We start from the raw sequence: 19,696 nt of genomic DNA, 5'->3' as shown, positions 1-19,696 counted from the left end.
TCAGGGGTGTTCCAGGCCGGGGAGGGGGAGGGGCTCTCCCCCAGAGGAGCGGGCCTGGGTCAGCCCCTGCCCGTCCCCAGTGGCTGCTGGGGCGGTCACCAGAGTCTCGATTGGGCACTCTTTGGGAAGCTTAAGGCGAGGGGTCCTGGGAGGGTGGGGGAGCCCAGATGGAGGAGGGGCCAGAGCAGCGTCCCTCCCCTGGGGCAGCTGAGGCCCTGGGGCATCTGGCCTGCAGCCGAGGAGACCAGGCTGTTGGCACATCAAGGGGGCGGGGCGGGGGGGCGAGCAGGACTGCAGGGAGGGGCACACGGGGAAGGTGCCCCTGGAGAGACAGAAGGGGGCCGGGGCAAGGAGGTGGGACACACAGGGTAAGATGGCTCAGGCCCCCACTGAGGTTGTTCTGGAAGTGGAGGTTACCTCCTGCTTGACAGGAGGGGAGGGACCCAGCCCCGCCCTCTCCCCACCCCCACCCTGTGAGGGGAGGTCCTCAAATTCAGGAGCCCAGGTGGCTCCCCGCCCCTGGGGTATCAACCTGTCTTTGTCCCATGAGGAAACAGAGATTCCTCCTCCTTGCGCCCCGGGCCAGCACACACCAACCCCCCCCCAACCCCACCGAGGGCACAGATGCCTGTTCCCTAACCCCCTGGAGTCAGACAGGGACGGGGACCCTTCAGCCCAAGAGCCGGAGCTCGGGAGTCAAGGGGAGACGCCCTTCAGCCAGCTGTCCTCAGGCCGCGGAGACAGGTGGGGGCTCCATCCGAAGGGACAAAAGCAGAGCCTTCTGTCCTTCCCGGGGGCCCCGTGTGCCTTCACCGTCACCCCCAACCACTTCATTTCTCCCAAGGCCGCTTTCTCTCGCTGCTGTCGCAGTGTGACCGATGCTCTGGACAGGAAGTGGGGAAACAGGGAGAAACGGCCTCCTCCCAGCCCGCCCTGAGCTGCTGACCTGGGCTGGGTGCTGCCCTGGCCTCGGGCCAGGCCGCCGCCTTTGGCATTAGCCCGTCTGCTCTGTTTGGGGCTGGTTCAGGACGAACCATGGAGTCCAATGGAAGTGGTCCCTCCCCCCGACCACGTGAGTCTCGGCAAGCAGCAGCACCACTGGGGCCTCAGGCCCGTGAGGCCCACGAGCCAACAGGTGTTTCTCAAAAGAAATCACATGCAGGGTGGGGCATCAGGCAGCTCCAGGGTCCCCAAGCTCTGTGCCCGCCAGACACTCCTCAGGGCATCCCCTTTGCTTGGACACTCGGTGTCACTGGGCCCTGAATGGTGGCCAAGTGGCCTGCCTGCAGCCTGGGACCTGCTGCGGACCATCCACGCTCTCACCCTGGGCCCCACTCAGCCACAGCCTCACAGAGGGCTTTGTAGGCGGGTGGGGAACATGTGCTCCAACATGGCACGTGCTGCCTCCAGACTCCAAAAGGGCTGCCAGGCCTCCTGCATGTGCGTGCGCATTCACTTCAGCCCATGCAGTGGAGTCCCACCGCCTACCGGACCACAGAGCCTCCAGGGCATCTCAGAGCACTTTTATAGGGTTCACCTCCCCACTTGCATTTGCGGATAAGGCATCGGAAGTGCCTGCTGCTTCCAGCTTATCAGACACACTCCCCATGATGTCATCCACACAGGACCAGAGAGGCACTGCATGGAGAGCTGGGCTGGTCAGCTCTCTGTGGCCGTGGTGGGCAGAGTCAGACCCGGCGTGGCCCTGAGGCCAGGCTGTGCGGGGGGCGAGGCTGGGGCTGCTGGCCTACTGCCCACGGGGCTCAGTGGTGTAACCGCACAGGTCCTCAGCACAGGGACACCCCGCTGGTGCCCACTCAGCATGCTCTCAATTGAGGACCTGGAGTCGTCCTTCACCTGCTGGTGTGCAGGCCCCGCCCCCTGCTGCACAGGGAGCTGTGAGGCCAAGCGGGGGACACTCCCTCCATGGGCGCACACAACCGCACGCCAGCACGAGTGGACACGGACACACGTCCGCGGCCCCACCACACGCCTCGATGCTCAGCCAGGGTGGGGAGGAAGCCACCGGCTTTAAGCTGGTGCTGGACGCTGGGCCCTCAGGCTCGCCAAGACAAGGAAGCCGCCTGCTCCCAGCCCAGGGTCTCGCCTGCAGCCTCTTTACAGGGGGTGGGGACAGGACTGCAGGGCTGGAGCAGACCCCCAGCAGAAGTCGCTGGACCATGGCAACCCCGGCTGCTGAGAGGGGCCCTGGGGGGCCAGGGCACCCTCTCGTCTCCCAGAGTGGTCCCAGGAGGGAATCCCAGGAGGGGTAATGCAGAGTCACCCTGGACGAGGGACGCTGCCTCTCTCCCTCCTGTCTCCTGGGCCGACCATGGTACAGCTGAGGGAATAGAGGCGCTCCCCAAGGCCAGGGGGAGCTTAGGGCGTCCTTGAAGGAGCACAGTGGGAGTCTGGCCAGGCTGCGTCTGAGCCCAAACGAGGCCCTGCCTGGAGCTGGGGGAGGGGCCCGGTTCTAGAGGGATCACCTCCTAATCAGGAGGGGACAAGACTGGGGTTTGAATAAACTGTGGTTGGAGACAAGTGAGGACATGATCATGCCCCAACTCCTGCATGGGCTCGCACCCGCCACCAAGACCCGCAGGACGTGGCCTGCAGCGTCTCCCGAGGGGCGGGCAGCAGCCCCACTCAGTTGGGGATCTGCCCGCCGGCGCCTTCTGAGTCGTGTCCCACATGCGTCTTTGCCACAGCAGGGCTTTCGGGGACCTGACTGGCGAGGCCCAGCGGAGAGCCGCATCTGCGCTGCCTTCTCCCGGGGCGGGGGTCAGCAGGCAGCATAAATGCTGAGGGTGCGGGGGCGAAAAGCCCGCAGCAGCGTGGTTTGGGAGCCTGGGGGCACGGGGACTCAGAGACCCAGAGTGCAGCATCCTGGGCCGCGGCTGGAGAGCACACTGAGACAGACATGCCCCTCGGGGCCCCGCAGGCCGAGGCCCAGCAGCACCTGGGTCCCCTGGAGACGGGGGCGGGGGGACCCAGGGTCCAGCCAGATGGAGGAACCAGCGAGGACCCCGGGGGCCGTCGGGGAGCCAAGCATCGCTGCACACGGCCTGGCACCCCTGGTCCTTGCCGGTTCCTGCATCTGGCTGGACCCTGGGTGCCCCCCACCCCGCCCCAGGGGACCCAGGTGCTGCACACGGCCCGGCAGTGCCTCTGGGGGCGTCTGGTCACGTGCAGGAGAGAGCGCGAGAGACGTGTGACCAGAAGGTAGGGAGTGGACACACAGGTGTACACGCACATGTACACACGTGTGCACACACACTCTCGTACACGCGTGTGGGGACGCACGTAGATAGGCTCACACAGGTGTGTGCTTTTTCTTTTTAACAGAAGGACAGTCCTCACACACAAGTGTTGTGGGTTTGTTTTTTTTTTTTTTTTTGCGTGTGCTGGTTAAAAAAGAAAAGAACCACATTTATTTTACAGGGTAGTATTCTCTTAAAGTATTATACAAGAATGTTTTTTAATTTAACGTTTCCTCGGGGTAGAGCACAGGAAGAGAAAAGACTTTTCTGAGGTCAAATTGCTGTAGATTTGATTATGAAATTGGGTGAATACTTCACAATTAAGTCGACATTTTGAAAACCAAAGTAATATAAATGAACATAACCACAAATGAAACTAATGGCATTAACGGGGAAATTATTTCAAGTATCAGTTTGTATGCCACTGCACAATGGAAAGAAATCTCACTTTTTTCAGTAACTTTATTGTTAGTAACGATACTGATGATGTTCCCCTGAAACTGTCTAATGATAGAGATGATGGGCGATAGATAAATGCCAGGTAGCTAGACGGATGGACAGATGGATGGATGGATAGACAGAGGGATGGATGGACAGACAGACAGGTACATAGATAAGAGGGCAAGAAAATAAGTCATTTCTTTGTTGTTGTTCAGTCGCTAAGTCGTGTCCGACTCTCTGTGACCCCATGGACTGCAGCACGCCAGGCTTCCCTGCCCTTCACGATCTCCCGGAGCTTGCTCAAACTCATGTCCATCGAGTTGTGATGCCATCCAACCATCTCATCCTCTGTCGTCCCCTCCCACCCTCAATCTTTCCCAGCATCAGGGTCTTTTCCAATGAGTCAGTTCTTCGCATCAGATGGCCAAAGTATTGGAGCTTCAGTCATTAAGAACCCAGATTTTTTTAGCAAAGATAAAGAGATACAAATATAAAATCAAAGACGGAAAATCCCGCTACTCTAAAGCTCAGCTGAAATGATCTATAATCTCACACAGAGCCTTGAACTCGTGTCTCATCAGCAAGTAGGGGCAGTGCTGACGATGCTTAGGGTCACACGGATCCGGCGCAGGAGTGACCTAGACGCTCCTCCCGAGCTCAGGCGGGACAGAGGCGCCTGAGAGGAGAGAAGCCCAGAGCTTCCTGCGGGGCCAGAAAGGCGGGGATGTGGGAAACCAGAGGCCTCGGGGATACACAGCTCCCGATGGCCCGAGCGGGGGCGATCTGAGCACTGCAGGGTCTTGATGACGGAAGTAAACACCCGAGGACTACCTAAGCAGAAGCGACAAGTTCCCGGCAGAAGCGTCCCTCAAGTGTGTGTGGACGGTCTGCCCCTCAAAGAGCCAGGGCTTCAGGGCCCACCCTTTGGGGGTGGCTGTGCCCAGTGACCTCCTTCCAAAGAGGGCAGAGTGCGCTGAAGAGAGGACAGCCTGGCGATCTCCCCTCGTCCAGGTGCGCAGGGCAGCGGTGCCCACAGCAGGCAGGTGCCCTGGGGGGTGGAGGAGGGGCACTTCCTCCCCAGACCCGCCGCCCTCCTCGCTGGGGAGAAACCCCACAAACTCCTGGCGGCTACTCAAAACCGTCCAGCTCAGCAAAAGCAAGGCAGGTCTGAGCTGTCACAGCCCAGATCAGATCAGATCAGTCGCACAGTCGTGTCCGACTCTGCGACCCCATGAATCGCAGCACGCCAGGCCTCCCTGTCCATCACCAACTCCCGGAGTTCACTCAGACTCAAGTCCATCGAGTCAGTGATGCCATCCAGCCATCTCATCCTCTGTCGTCCCCTTCTCCTCCTGCCCCCAATCCCTCCCAGCATCAGAGTCTTTTCCAATGAGTCAACTCTTCGCATGAGGTGGCCAAAGTACTGGAGTTTCAGCTTCAGCATCATTCCCTCCAAAGAAATTCCAGGGCTGATCTCCTTCAGAATGGACTGGTTGGATCTCCTTGCAGTCCAAGGGACTCTCAAGAGTCTTCTCCAACACCACAGTTCAAAAGCATCAATTATTCGGCGCTCAGCCTTCTTCACAGTCCAACTCTCACATCCATACATAACCACAGGAAAAACCATAGCCTTGACTAGACGGACCTTTGTTGGCAAAGTAATGTCTCTGCTTTTGAATATGCTATCTAGGTTGGTCATAACTTTGCTTCCAAGGAGTAAGCGTCTTTTAATTTTATGGCTGCAGTCACCATCTGTAGTGATTTTGGAGCCCAGAAAAATAAAGCCTGACACTGTTTCCCCATCTATTTCCCATGAAGTGGTGGGACTGGATGCCATGATCTTCGTCACGGCCCAGAGGAGCCTAAACGCCCCATGTTGCCCTGAGTGGGACCCTGGAGCAGGAAAGGGACCCTGGGTAACAATTAAGGAAATCTGAATTAAATGTGGGCTTTAATAAGTAACAGTGTATCTGTATTGGTCAACTGATTGTGACAAAAGTACCATCTTTATGTAACATGTTTGTAACAGGGGACATGGGGTCGGGGCGAGGGATTCCCTGCTGTATGATCACAATTTTTCTCTAAATCTAAAACCATTATAAAATCAAAAGTGTGTTTAAACACAAAACATAGTAATTGCAACGGATTCAGATGTATTAAATAGGGTTTTTTTAAACATCCCTGAATTCATCATGACACTTTTTAAGAATGGGTTGCTTTCTTTTTAAATTTCTACTGGAGTATTGTTGGTCTGCAGTGCTGTGTTAGTTTCAGGGGTTCAGTTATGCAGACACATGCATCCGTTCTTCTTTAGTCTCTTTTCCCATGTTGATTGTCACCGAATAGTGAGGAGAGTTCTCGGTGCTAGACCGTAGGTCCTTGTTGGATATCTGTCTTACGTATAGTAGTGTGTGTGTGCGTGCATGTGTGTGTGTGTGTTTATCGCAAGCTTCTGCTTACCGCCCAGCCCCATGTTCCCCTTTGGTAACCGTGAGTTTGCTTTCGACGTCTGTGTGTCTGCTTCTGTTTTTGTAGATGGTAAGTTCGTTTGTTCCATTTTTAAATTAGATCGCACGTGTGAGTACTCTCACTGGTGTAGGTCTCTGTCTGACCTACATACTTCACCGAGTGTGACAGTCTCTAGGTCCGTCCATGTGGTTGCAGATGGCATTATTTCGTTCTTTTATGGCTGAACAATAGTCCGTTGTGTATATGTGCCACATCATCTTTACCCATCCCTCTGTCAGAGGACACGCAGGCTGCTTCCATGTCCTGGCTACTGTGAATGCTGCAGTGAGCACGGGGTGAATGTGTCTCTTTGGATTATGGTTTTCTCCAGGTACATCCCCTGGAGCGAGACTGCAGGACCACGTGACCATTTTTAGTTTTTTAAGGACTCTTCATCCTGTTCTCCACAGAGGGTGTACCAGTTTACATTCGAGAATGGGTCACTTGAAGGAGCACGTTCATTACTCTGGAAACTGGCAAATAGAAAGGAAGAATGAGGCATGCATCTTGCCCTTCTTAAAGAAACTGCCCCTCGGGGCAGTCAAACAGTTGAGAAGGGGAAGTTTCTCTTTACAGATTATTCCAAATGATAAATGGAGAAGGAACACCCTAAGTAGAATATCAGCATTTTACAGCCCCCGGGCAGTAAATGATCCAGGCAGTGACCGTCGGCGGCTGCTAGAAATGTTACTGATCAACTAACAGGGCGGGGATCAGGCTGACCGTGCGCAAACCCATCCATAAGCTTTAACATCCCAGAAAGCCTCGAGCCGACACTCGGGGGGCTCCGATGGGGGCACACAGCCCCACGTGTGACGTCCGCCTGACACAAAGCAGGCCTGAAGCGGGTCCCAGCCTCCAGCCCGCAAAGCACAGGCAAACAGAAGACAGAGGCACACAGTCAACAAAACCAAGAGGGGTGACGGCTCCCTTGCTTCAGCAAACGGACCGGGAGGGAATAAAAGAGGAACCGGGGAGGCTGCAGAGTGAAAAAGACTTCGCAGTCACGCCACCCAACGCAGTGTCTGGCTCCTGGTCCCGGTGAAGCGGCTGTCGTCTTGGGGACACTTGCGAGACAGCTGGGAAGCCCTCTAGCCCTGATGGGATACTTCCTGACCCATGGGATGAGGGCTACCTTTTAGCTGCGATAATAGTATTGTGGCTGTGCTTTTAGTGCGAGACTCTGTCTTTTCACACAGAGCTGCCTGGACTGCTCTCAGGCAGGGTGAGAGGAAGCTGGGGCTTGCGCCAGGAGGACCCGTGAGGGTTGGGGGGCAGCTTGGAGGTGCTGGAACCGCCCACCTGATGATGCTGCCACTGGCTGATGAGGCCTTGGTGATACGGAAGAACAGTCTCTCTGCTCTTGGTCACTCATAGGACAACATTCCATAATAGAAAATGTAGAAATGAGCTTCCTTTTAATTAATAGGCTGTTTCTCTGAGCAATTAAAAAAAAATTATTGGAGTATAGTTGATTTACGATGTTGTATTAGTTCCAGATGTACAGCCAAATGAGTCAGTTACACATACACATGTATCCACGCTTTCTAAGATTCTTTTCCTGCATAGGCTATTACGGAGTGTTGAGTAGAGTTCCCTGTGCTGTACAGCAGGTCCTTATTAGAGATCTATCAAACACATGGGCTTCCCTGGTGGCTCAGACAGTAAAGAATCCACCTGCAATGCGGGAGACCTGGGTTCGATCCACGGGGTGGGAAGATCCCCTGGAGGAGGGCATGGCAACCCACTCCAGTGTAGTAGTGGGCACTTGTCAATCACATCTGCCAATGTACCCGTCCCTGCTTCACCCCCTGGCAGGCATGTTTGTTTTCTCATCTGTGACTCTACTTTTATTTTAAGCAGGTTTTGAGTTTATAAGGGAGAAACAGAGCCAAAAGTGCAGAGTTCCCTCATCCCCTCTCACTCCTCCTTACCTACCCATTTCTGTTTTTACCGTCTTGCTCCAACATGGTACAGTTTGTTACAGTTGATGAACCAACATTGATACAATATTGACACATTATTATTAACTGAAGTTTACATTAGGGTTCCCTCTTCCCCCTCTCCCTCTCTGGACTTGGACAGATGCCACCATTGCAGTCCTGCACAGAGTAACTGTGTCATGGCTCTAAAACTCCCCTGCGCTCCACCTGTTTATCCCTCCCTCCTCCCGAGCACTGGCAACCCCTGATCTTTTTGTGGTCTTCATAGTTTTGCTGTTTCCAGCATGTGATGTAGTTGGCATCATACAGCATGTAGCCTTTACAGACTGGCTTCCTTCACTTAGCGGGTGCACTGAAGGTTCCTCCGGGTCTCTCGGGGCTTGAGAGCCCGTTTCTTTTTATCGCTGTGAAACAGTCCATTGTCGGGAGGTAGCAGTTTATTTATCTGCTCACCTACTGAAAGCCTTCTTGGTGGTGTGTAAGTTTTGGCGTCTGTGAATAAAGCTGCTGTGAATGTCCACGTCTAGGGTCTTGTGTGGGCAGGAATTTCAGCTTATTTGGGTGAATGGTCACCAAGGAGCCTGACTGCTGGGTCAGACGGTAATGGTATGTTTGGTCTTCTAAATCACCACCAGACTGTCTACCAAATGGCTGTGCCTTTTAGCACTTACCCCAGCAAGGAGAGTTCCTGTTGCTTCACATCCTTGACAGTGTTTGGTGGTGTGAGTGTCTTGGACTTTGGCCATTCAAGTAGGTGTATACTGGTATCTCATGGTTGTTTCCATTTGCATTTCCCTAATGACATACGACTGGAGAAGGAAATGGCAGCCCACTCCAGTGTTCTTGCCTGGAGAATCCCATGGGCTGAGGAGCCTGGCGGGCTGCAGTCCATGGGGTTGCAAGGAGTCGGACACGACTGAGCGACTAGGCAGTGACATATGATATTGATCACCTGTGTATCTTCTTTGGGGAGATGTCCGGATATTTTGCTTGGTTTTTATTTGGGTCCTTTAAGAGTTCTCTGTGCATTTTGGACGCCGGTCCTTTATCTGACGTGTGTTCTGGAAACATTTCCTCCCCGTTTGTGGTTGCCTTCTCCTTCTCTTCACAGTGTATTCTGCGGTTTTCCATCTTAATGAGGTCTTGTTCATCAATTCTTCCTTTCATGGAGAGTGCTTTTGGTGTCTTATCTAAGAAGTCATTGCTAAGTTCAGGGTCACCTAGATTTTCTTTTACATTATTTTCCAGAAGTTTTATAATTTTTGTGTTTTACATTGAGGTCTGTGACACATTTGAGGTTAATTTTTGTGAAAGGTGTAAGGTGAGGTCTGTGTCTAGATTTTTTTTTTCTTCTTTTTTTGCATGTGGGTATCCCATTGTTCCAGCACCATTGTTGAAAAGATGACCTTTTGTCCGCTGAATTGCCTTCGTGCCTTTGTCAAAGATCAGTTACTGTGTTTGTGTGGGTCTACTTCTGGGCTCGCTGTTCTACTCCGTGGATCTGTTTGTTCTTTGACCAATACGTGATTGGTAAAGTTTTATAGTAAGACTTGAAGTCAGACAATGTCAGGCGCCTGACTTTGTGTTTCTTCAGTGCTGCAGTGGCTATTTTGGGTCTTTTGCCTTTCCATGTAAAGTTAGAATCAGTTTGTCAGTATTCACAGAGTAACTGGCCAGGATAGAAGTCAGGCCTTTGGCGGGGGCGGGGGGACCGGGGGTGTTCCCTTAAATATGCGCTTCCTGTCAGGGTCCACTACACACTGGTGAAGTGTGAGAGGCAATTAATACGAAAGACAAAGCCCAAAACAAATATACTGTGAAGGGAAGAGAAAGAGGAAACAGATCATGCAGGGAGAGTCAGATCATGAAAAGACATTATTAATATGATCAGTGAGATAAAAGATATTGCATCTTTTAAGAACAAAATGCTCTTTTATAAAGTAACAGAGAACAAAAGAGCTCTTGAAATTAAAAAATATTATAGCAGATATGAACATTTTGATAGATTGAAAAATAAATTGAAAAAGAGTCTTCCAGAAAGAGAAAGATGTGGAAAGTTGGAAAGATAATTTAGAAAGTCCAGCGTGTGCTAAATAAAGGTACCTCAAAGAGAAAATGAAAGAAATGTTCGGGAAATAATGGAAGGAACCGTTCTAGAATGGAGGGGTGCAAGTTCTTGATGGAAAGGGATTCGTGAGTACCCAGTACGAGCGATGAACACACCAGGGCACATCAGCAAAGTCCGGAAAACCTGGGCCAAGAAAATACCTCCCAAGGTCCTCTATCTGGGCGGGGAGGGGGCAGTCTTCTTAAATGTTTTTGTCTATTTCATCAATTTGAGAAAAGGGTATTAAAGTTTCCTACTGTGTTTGAAGAGCTGCCTGTTCTTTAATTCTGTCAAATCGGGCTTCATTATACTGAGGCTCTGTGACTAGGTGCGTACACGCTTATGCCTGTTACGTCTTCCGTGTGAATGACCTCTTGTATCATTATGAACTATCCCTCTTAATTTCTGGAAATGCTTTTTTCCTTAAGTCTGTTTTTGTCCCAGCTTTGTTGATCTATAAATTACGTACCATAAAATTTCAGCCTCTTGAGTTACACAGCCCAGTGGATTCTAGCATATTCAGAGTTGCGCAGCCATCACTGCCAGCCTAATTTGGGAAGCTGTGTCACTCCAGAGAGGGCTCTCTTGCCCACCGAGGGGCTCATTCCTCCAGCCCGTTGGGCTGCTGTGAAAAATGCTGTTATGAACTTTTGTGTACAGGAACTTGTGTGATTGTGTTTTCAGTCCTCTTGGGCATATACAAGGCCTGGAGTTTCTGGATCGTATCGTAAGCTCTATGTTTAACTTTGAGGAATTGCCAAAACACTTTTCAAAGTGGATGAAGTCTACTTTGTGAGATAGTAACATAGCCACTCCATCTATGGGAATTTTTTCCCATTTATTTCCTTTCAATCTGTGTTGAGTGCGCCGACAGCATATTTGGGCCCTTCTTTTCCATGGTGTGTGTGTTTTTTTAAACAATGCCTGCTTTTTACCTGGAGTCTCACCGCATTGACTTCTGATGCCGTTCAGCTTGCCTTGTGCTGCTCTTCAGCTCTCCTCTTTTCTCCCTTTTCCGCTTTATTTTGGATTTTGGATTATTTGACTACTTTTAAAACTCGTTTTTATCTGCTTTTAGCTGTGTCTCTTTCCATTCTCTTCAATGGTGCTTCCAGGACTGCAGTGTACATCCTTAACTTCTTCCACCCGCTCAGAATTCATAGTGCACACTTCACATAAAGCATAAAACTTGACAACCGTATAGATGTGTCTGCCTCAGCCCTGCTGCAACTGTCCCACGGACAGTTACCCACATTAGAAGCCCTAGAGACCAGTATCATTTCCGCCTAAAACAGTCGTATCTGTTTAATAAGGATAAAATAATCTTTCTATTTTGCCCAGGTGTGTATCATTTCTGATATCTTCACGCCTTCTAAAGATTCATTGTCATTTTCCTCCAGCTTAGAGAACTTCCTTTAGCTTTGTTTGTAGTGCAAGCCTGCTGGCAGCAACTTCTCCGGCAATAACTCATCATTTATTTACAAAGGTCTTTATTTTGCCCCCATTCTTTGTATTTTCAAGTGGTTACAGAATTCCAGGTTGACAGTTACTTTTTTACAGGTTTAAAACATTGTTCCAGGCTCTTCTTGTCTCTGTAGTTTCTGATGTGAGGTCCACACAGTTCCTGTGTAAGTAACGTGTCCTCCTCTGCCCGCGTTAATAAGATTTCGTGTTACCTTTGGCTTTCAGCGAATTGACTGTAACGTGCCCAGGCCTGACTTTTCTTTATATTTATCATTTTTGGGAATCACTGGGCTTCTTGAATCTGTACATTAATGTCCTTCACCCAGTTGGGGAACTTTTCAGCCATCGTTTTTTCTTTCTCCCTTTTCTAGGACTCTTGACTTTCTCCCCTTCTGGGCCTCTAATTCTCATCATCTTAGACCTTCTGATGTTGTCCCACGAGTGCTTAACACTGTGTTCACTTTTGAAAACCTCCTCTTTCTTCATATTGGATAAGTTCTATTTCCGTATTGAGGTTCACTCTTTTCTCTGTCATATCCATTCTGCTGTTAAGCCCATCCAGTGTGTCTTTGCAGATTCCGTGGTGGCCCAGACGATAAAGACACCTGGGGTGTCTGTTGCATCTGCGAAGACGCACCACGCTGGTGAGCCTGTGGCTCCACCGCACTGATCGCATTTAAGGAATCCACAGCAGGCCGAGAAGTAGAGCAAAACAGGGCCAGGCAGTCGCAGGGGACGCGGGGTGTTGGGTGCTTCTTATTCCTCAATCACCTGGGCAATACTCAGAGTGGTCACAGGCTTCACCCTCCATGCCCAGCGCTCACACCAGGAGTTGTGGGGGAGGGGATAGCAGGGGACAGAGCCCATCTGGGCGGCATGTTGGTGCCGGGGGCGTGAGGGAGGGGCCCGGGCTGGAGCCGTGGAGCCCTGGTGATCAGGGGAGGTAGCTCAGGGGCAGCTCGGCCCCCTGCTCTGAGACAGGCCCGCCTTCCTCTCGGTGGTGGGCTCTGAAGAGGTGGAGGGTGGTGGGCTCGGGAGAGGTGGAGGGTGGTGGGCTCGGGAGAGGTGGAGGGTGGTGGGCTCGGGAGAGGTGGAGGGTCGTGGGCTCAGGAGAGGTGGAGGGCAGTGGGCACAGGGGCCTGCAGCCCGGCTGAGCCCTGGGAGGTGCCCAGTGCCGGGGGCTCAGGCCCCACCGGCCCACAGGACATCGCCGGGGTCCTGTGTGCCTTCGTGCCGCAAGCACCATCCCAGTAGGGACGGATGGGGGTCAGAGGGCACGAACAGGCTGTGACCGGCACCAAGAGCTCCCGGCCGAGGGGCTCTGATGGACGGCGTGTCAGCCAAGATGATCCTGGTGACCCTAGGGTCAGGGTCCCGGGATCGGTTGTCCCTCCGAGTAACAGAGTGACGCATCAGCCTTAGCACCTCCCCAGCCAAGCTTTCCGTCTTTTCTGGCCTCTGGACCAGAGAGGAGGAAGGAAGGAGTGCCCGGAGGGAACGGGGGTGTCTGGGCGAGGGACAAGGCAGCCGAGTGTCACGTTCCCTCCTAACCATGCCATGGAAGGCCCACCGGGCAGGGAGCCTGTGCTGGGCTTCGGTGTGAAGCTGGTGGCCCAGAAGCTGCTCCTGGGGCTGCCCCGGGGGACGTCTCTGAGGCTCATGCCGCCCAGGAGGTAGTCCTGTCCCCCGGCAGCTGCGGGAACGTTCACTCCCAGGAAGCAGCCCTGGCCGGCCCCCGGGCCTCAGCCTCCCGGTTTCCCTGAGGACCACCCTCGCTCCCACGGGGCCCGCCCGCCTGTGACCCCTCCACTGGGCTCACCGCCCGCCTCCTCTCCCCGCAGGTGAACAACGAGAACGTCGTCAAGGTTGGCCACCGGCAGGTCGTGACCATGATCCGCCAGGGAGGGAACCACCTGGTCCTCAAGGTGGTCACGGTGACCAGGAGTCTGGACCCGGATGACACCGCCCGGAAGAAAGGTGCCCGCCCCCGCCCCACCCCCAGCCTGCCCGAGGGACGCAGCGAGCAGGGCGGGGGCCTGTCTCCCTGCGTCCTGGGCTCAGGCACCTGCAGAGCGCCCCATCGCTCGCCCTCCGCAGGGCTCCCAGTACCCCACTGAGAGCAGGAAACAAGTCGAAAAGGGCGCTTAGGAGGTAAGGGCCCCCCCCCCGGCCTCAGGCCCGGCTGTGCTCAGCAGACAGACGGGGGCCTGGGGCTCCCGCTCCAAACACTTGCATCGGCCACTGCAGCAGCTCACGGCCTGGGCCCGGGGAAGGCAGAGGTCCAAGAGCCTCCCCAAGAGTGGTCACAGCTGGGGGACACGGGGCCTGAGTGAGGCCTTCAGAGGGCAGCCAGGAGCAGGCCAGATGCACCCCCTTAGGAGGCTGGAGGCGCGTGTGAGAACTTCCAGCACTTCCTGTGACCACCGCCAGCTCCCCGCCCCGGGGCAAGGCCCATCTGAGCCATCCCAGCAGGTCAGGGCCCTCCTGACCCTTCTGGAAGGACGAGCGAGGGCGGCATCCCGGGGCCAGGCTCTCAACTCCGTCTCTCCCGCCCGCCCCCTCCCAGCTCCTCCGCCTCCAAAGCGAGCTCCGACCACGGCCCTCACCCTGCGCTCCAAGTCCATGACCTCGGAGCTGGAGGAGCTCGGTAAGTGCCGGCTCCCGCCCACCCGGCCCCGCGCCCAGTGTGCCCGCAGACTGGCCTCGCAGAGCCCCAGCCTGTGCATGGTACCCCCGCTTGCCCGCTCGCCCCTCTCCCGGCCCCAGCGACCGGGAGGGCGTCAGGAAGCCTCCCTGAGTGTGGTCTCCTGCACTGGCCCCCTGCGTCCCTCCTGGGCTCAGGGGAGCTTCGCCACTGGGCCTCCTCTCTCTTGTTTCGTCTAACATTGTTTTGTTTTGAATTTTTGGGCCTCTCACTAGTGGATAAAGGTAAGCAGAGCCCTGCGGTCTAGGGTGCCCGCGAGATCTTTCCTCTCGCGCGTGGCCCCGGGGGCGGGTACAGACAGCAGTGGGCTGGTGGGCTGCAGGCCAGGGCACCGGGCTTGCTGGGGCCTTCTCTAGAGGACCAGAAGGGACAGAGGGCTGTGTCCGCTGGGCCCCAGGTCATGGCCTGGGGAGGGCGCGCAGAGCCATGTGGGCCCCTGGCCTAGCTGCATGGCTTATAACGAGGGTGGCACCCAGTGCTGGCGAGCTGCCATCCTGGAGGGTCAGGGACCCCCCCGGGTCAGGGACCACGGCTCAGGGACATGTCCCCGAGAAGGCTGCTTTGACCACGCAGGAGCGGCCAGGGGCTGAAGGCTCTCTTGGCTGAGAGGGCTTGGCGGACAGGGAAGAAGGGTAGCATCTGTGACTTGGCACAGGGCAGCTTCCAGGAGCACAAAACCAGCCTTGATGCAGAGCCCGCCCCCGCAGGCCCAGCCGGTCAAGGGGGCGAGGTCTGAGCACCCTCGCTGGTCTGGGACTCTCCAGGGGCTCTGACCGGGCCCAGCCTTAAGGGGGAGACCCTTGGACCCTTCCGTCCAGAAGAAGGACACAATGGCCTCTCCCCATCTGCGGCTCCTCTGTCATGGTCTCCCAGGGCCTGGGCCAGCCCTCGTGAGCGCCCCTTGCCCATCACCGCATCCTGGGGCTAGACCTGCAGCTGGGTCAACGGCCTAGGTCTTCTAGAAACCAGCAGCCCTGCCGTGGGGCCTCCCAGCCCCACCAGAGCCCCCTCCCGCTGGCTCCTTCTGGACCACACCTTGTCTGTCCAAACAAGACTCTCCAGAAACTACCCCCTGCACCCCAGGCCTGGCCCAGCCCCCGAGAGGGACAGCAGTGTGACTGTCCACGTGAGCGTCCCTAAACCCGGTGGCGTTTGCCACGAGGGCTCCCCCAGGACGACCCACAGGCAGATCACCTCTCGAGGGGGCTCCAGCTGCGTCAGCCCAGGGCTGAGGGTCCTTCCTGAGAGCTGTCGGTGTGTGACGCCCACTGCGGCGGGGGCAGGAGCTGTGAGAGGGGACCCCCTTGTCCTCCGCAGACAGGGCAGGCCCCCAGGTCCCAGGAGAGTGGACCACGCCCCCTCACCCGCCTGCATCTGCCTCGGACCACGGGCCCCCGTGGTGGAGTGGGCGGTCATCAGGCCTTCAGCGAGGGAGCCCGACCTGGGCCCCGGGAGTCGCTGCCCCGACCCCTGCCGCCCTGGGACTCACACTTGCCCTTTCTGTTTGCAAGCCTCCGTCCGGAAGAAGAAGGGTAAGGGGCGAGCCCCCACCACCCCGTGGCCCTCACTCGATGTCCAGAGTGTGTCGTGACCCGTACTGTCTCCTCCCTGCTCGGGGTCCTCCAGGGGGAGGCCCAGCCCAGGACGCGTCCCGTCTCGTGTGGCGTCTGCCCCGCCTCTCCCCGTCTGTGCTCGCCCAGCGTGTCTGCGTCTCCCCGAGTCATGTCCACGTCATCGACGTGTCCCCCGTCGTCCAGTGGGGCCTGCCTGGGTCGGGGCTGGGAGGCCTTCCTGCGGGCTGGTGGTTCGGGTGCGGGCTAGCAGGGCCCCTGGCAAGCGAATCACTGACTGCCCTTTGCCATGGGCAGAGACCGCTGCCCCTTAACGTCCAGGAAGCCCACTCTCCACGGGCAGGAAGGCTGCCCTGAACTGGAGGGGAGGGGCACTGCCAGGCCACACGCTCCCTGCCCCCGGCTGGCGGTGGCGCAGAGGACCCAGCCTCCGCTCTGTGAGCAGCCCCTCCCGCCCCCAGCAGCCAGGCCCCCGTGGACATGCCCCTCGCCAGCAGTGCCCACGGGCGGGGTGTTTCTCGCCTGGTCGCTGGAGAGTTACCAGTGCAGAGAAAGGAGGGGACCCTCTCGCAGGCCCGGGCTCTGCCACTAAGGCACGACGCAGAACGCAAACCGCCGGGATGGCGGGGGTCGGGGGGTGGTCCTTGGAGTCCGGAGGGACCGCATCTGGGGTCTCGGGTCCGGGAGCACCAGAACGCACCTCTCTTACCCACAGTCTCCCGAGGCAGGCTGACCCCGACAGCCTCTCTCTGCAGCGGTCCTGGGCCTCCACCCCACCAACCCCCCACTCAGAGATTCCCAGTGGGCTTTCCAGGCTCGATCACCCTCTTGACACTGGGGCGGATGCCTGGGGCACAGAAGGTTACCCTCTGAACCCGCTTCGGTCCAAGGCCAAGGCCAGCTGGCATGAACCGCTGTTTCTGCCCACTGTGCCTTCCAGAAGAGGCCCTGCTCGTGGGCCGCAGGAACCCCATGGCCGTCATCGGGCTGGTGGAGAGGGCTGCCGCCAGGAGGAGCAGCTCAGACTCGGGCTGGCCCAGCGTCGGGGGCACGTGCGGCCTGGCCCTGCCCAGCCCAGGGCCCCCAGTGGCCCCCGGACTGCGGCAAGAGGACAAGTACGGAGGTGCGGCCGCCTGGGCCGGAGCGGAGTCACACAGGACAGGCAGGGCTCCTGGAGGGGAGCGGAGTCACACAGGACAGGCAGGGCTCCTGGGGGGCCCACCTCCCTTTGCACAGCGGAGAGTTGAAAGTGAATCTGAGTTTGAGCTTAGATGCCACACTTAGTCCCCGAGGAATCTCCCGAGGACCTGCTCCATTCCCAGAGGTTGTCCGCGTGGCCGCTGGCGGGGAGCCAGGGCCACCGCGAGGGCCACACTGGGCTGGGGTGGCTCCGAGCAGAAGCCGGGCCAGCGGGGAGGGACCAGCTTCACCGCTGCTCTGGACCTGCGGGGGCCAGGGCACCCCGCCCCGCCCCGCCCCTGGCACTCCCGCACGGCCTCCCCTGGGAAGATTAGAGACGGGCAGCTGGCCGACAGCTGCCGCTTCCCCGGGAGTGGCTGGTCTGTGCCATCTGGTGCCATCAGCGCTTAGCTTCCTTAGGAACCATGTCATGGAGGAGACCCTACGGGTGCCCTCTCACCTGAGACACCCCAGGGGGCCGGCAGGACCCCCTGTTCAAGGTCACCAGGACGGACAGGCTTCCTGGATGTCCCCGAGATTAGGACGCATTTTGTGAAGCGACCGCCCGAATCGCCGTAGGATCTGAGAGTCCGAATCTTAGCCATGCCAGGCGTTGCCAGAGCAGTGGGGGTCGCTCTCCTGATGGTTCTGAGGAGCGGGGCTGCTGGATCTAGCCCAGAACATGGCCCCGGACAGATGGGGCTCCAGGGACATGGGGTGGTCTGCAGTGGGTGGGCGCCCCATTTCCCCCGGGGGGGGAGACTGGGCCACCGGTGCCTGGTGTCAGCCTGGCGTCGGCTTCCTCTCCTTGCCCCAACTTGGGGGGTGTCATTCCACTCCTTGATTCCATGCCTCCCTCCTGCAGACCACGCCAGTGACGTCTGCTGAACGACCTGGGGCTTCCCCACCAGGGGAGCTCGGGCACGCGGGCGACTCAGCCTGTGCTTGGGGCAGTGCTCGTGCCTGGGGGCTCCGGGGTCAGGCAGGAGCACCCCACTCATGCTCTGGTCCCCAAGAGAGACGGGGCTGCCTGCGGCCTGCCCCCCAATGCTTGACATCCACCCCCCGACCCAGGAAGTGTGCAGCCTGTGGACGGTGGGCACCATGCCATATGTTTGCTTAGAAAATGAAAATACAGGGTCACTTCCGGGGTGTTTGCATCAGCTCATTCCTAGATTGTTTCTGAAGACTTGACAGTTTAGCCTCGTTGGCAGGGTGGCCTCTGGCCTCGGAGTGCTTCACTGTAAGGCCGCAGGGCTGGACTCACTAATCTCAGCACCGACAGAGACCCAATCCCAGGCTTGTGTAAGTGAAGCAGAATAATCCCGTGAGCCTAGAAGCAGGAACAAATACCCAGTCTCGCAGCGTTCCTGAAAAGCCTTCGTGTGCCAGTGAAGAAGCCCTGCACCACGGGGCTGTGCAGGCTTGAGACGAGCCCCCGAGGGGCCCACGCCCCGGGGCACGTGGCCCAGGGCTGCCCTCTGCATCTGAATTGAAGAAACCACGCTAACCCACCCTCACTGAGAAACAGAATAACAGCCCCCAACACAACCCCCGCAGAACAAGATGCTCTCGTGTATCCCGGCTCCAAAGAATGCGTAAGGGACATGGAGACCAGAGGGCAAAGGTTTACACAAAGGCCGGGATTGTCCACTTCAGGGTCACCGTGGCTCCAGGGACACACCTCCAAATACACCCCCAAACCACCCATTCGGATGCAGTGTGGTGAGCACAATGCTGACTTCTCGATCGGCCTGATTAGGCAGCCCCATCCAACGGCAAGCCTGGATTTCCTCCCTCGGCAGGGCTTGGCGAGCTCCCCCCCGGTCCTGGAGTTCTAGCAGCGCGAAAGGCGTCCGCTCCTCGGTTATTCAGTCTGCAGGACGGGGACAGTCCCCCTACAACCGGGTTCTTGTTAAGATGAGAAACGGCATGAAGGCGCCCCAAAGTCCCAGCAGGGTCGCCTTTGCCTCCCCTGCACACACCCACCGTTGAGGGCTTTTGGCAGTGCCTGCCATGCCTGGGACCCCAAGACCACAGTGTCTGCCAGCTCGGTCCAGGCCTGTGAGGATCCTGGCTCATGGTCCAGCCTGCTCAGTGGGGTGGACCAGCCCTGTGAGCTGGGCAAACCCCAGACGTGGACTTGTGGGGTCCCGCTAGGGACAGGAGGTCTCAAAGACCCAGCTGTGTAACTGTCTATGTCAGGAACTCCGTCCTGCTCTGGAGCCCCTCACTGGGCCCCCACGGGAGGCCCTGCAGGCTGCAGCCACTCGGCCTTGCCCTAACGGGGGCATCCCCTCACCCGGGGGAAGGGCAGCATGCCTGAGCTGCATGGGCTGAAGCTGAGGCTGGGCCCAAGAAGATGGCCAGACCCGTGGATGGACGTTCCTGTGCAGGAGCCAGCCCTGGCCCCCGCCATCCCTGGAGAAAGAGCCACACCCCAGCAGAAACAAGGCCGGCAGCCAGTGAGGGGCCTGGATTCCGGGGACGGGCCGGGGGGACCTGCGGTCATCACAGAC

General features: G+C 56.9%; 1 protein-coding gene across 5 annotated transcripts in view; it reads left to right on the top strand.

Moving 5' to 3' along the window:
- Window positions 1–19,696, top strand: part of SHANK2 (SH3 and multiple ankyrin repeat domains 2) — a 561,554-nt gene that overhangs the window by 522,334 nt on the left and 19,524 nt on the right. For 2 of the 5 annotated variants that reach the window (XM_015461388.3, XM_059883125.1), the window contains 3 exons: window positions 13,565–13,700; window positions 14,290–14,370; window positions 15,939–15,959. In XM_015461388.3, coding sequence (XP_015316874.1) covers window positions 13,565–13,700; window positions 14,290–14,370; window positions 15,939–15,959 — 238 coding nt within the window. The remainder of the gene's footprint in view (window positions 1–13,564; window positions 13,701–14,289; window positions 14,371–15,938; window positions 15,960–19,696) is intronic. The other 3 variants (XM_024987497.2, XM_005227382.5, XM_015461387.3) reach the window with 2 other exon arrangements.

This window comes from Bos taurus, chromosome 29, assembly GCF_002263795.3.
Source record: "Bos taurus isolate L1 Dominette 01449 registration number 42190680 breed Hereford chromosome 29, ARS-UCD2.0, whole genome shotgun sequence".
Lineage (NCBI taxonomy): Eukaryota > Metazoa > Chordata > Mammalia > Artiodactyla > Bovidae > Bos > Bos taurus.
The sequence above is the reverse complement of the archived record's forward strand: the minus strand, read 5'-3'. Positions and strand labels throughout refer to the sequence as shown.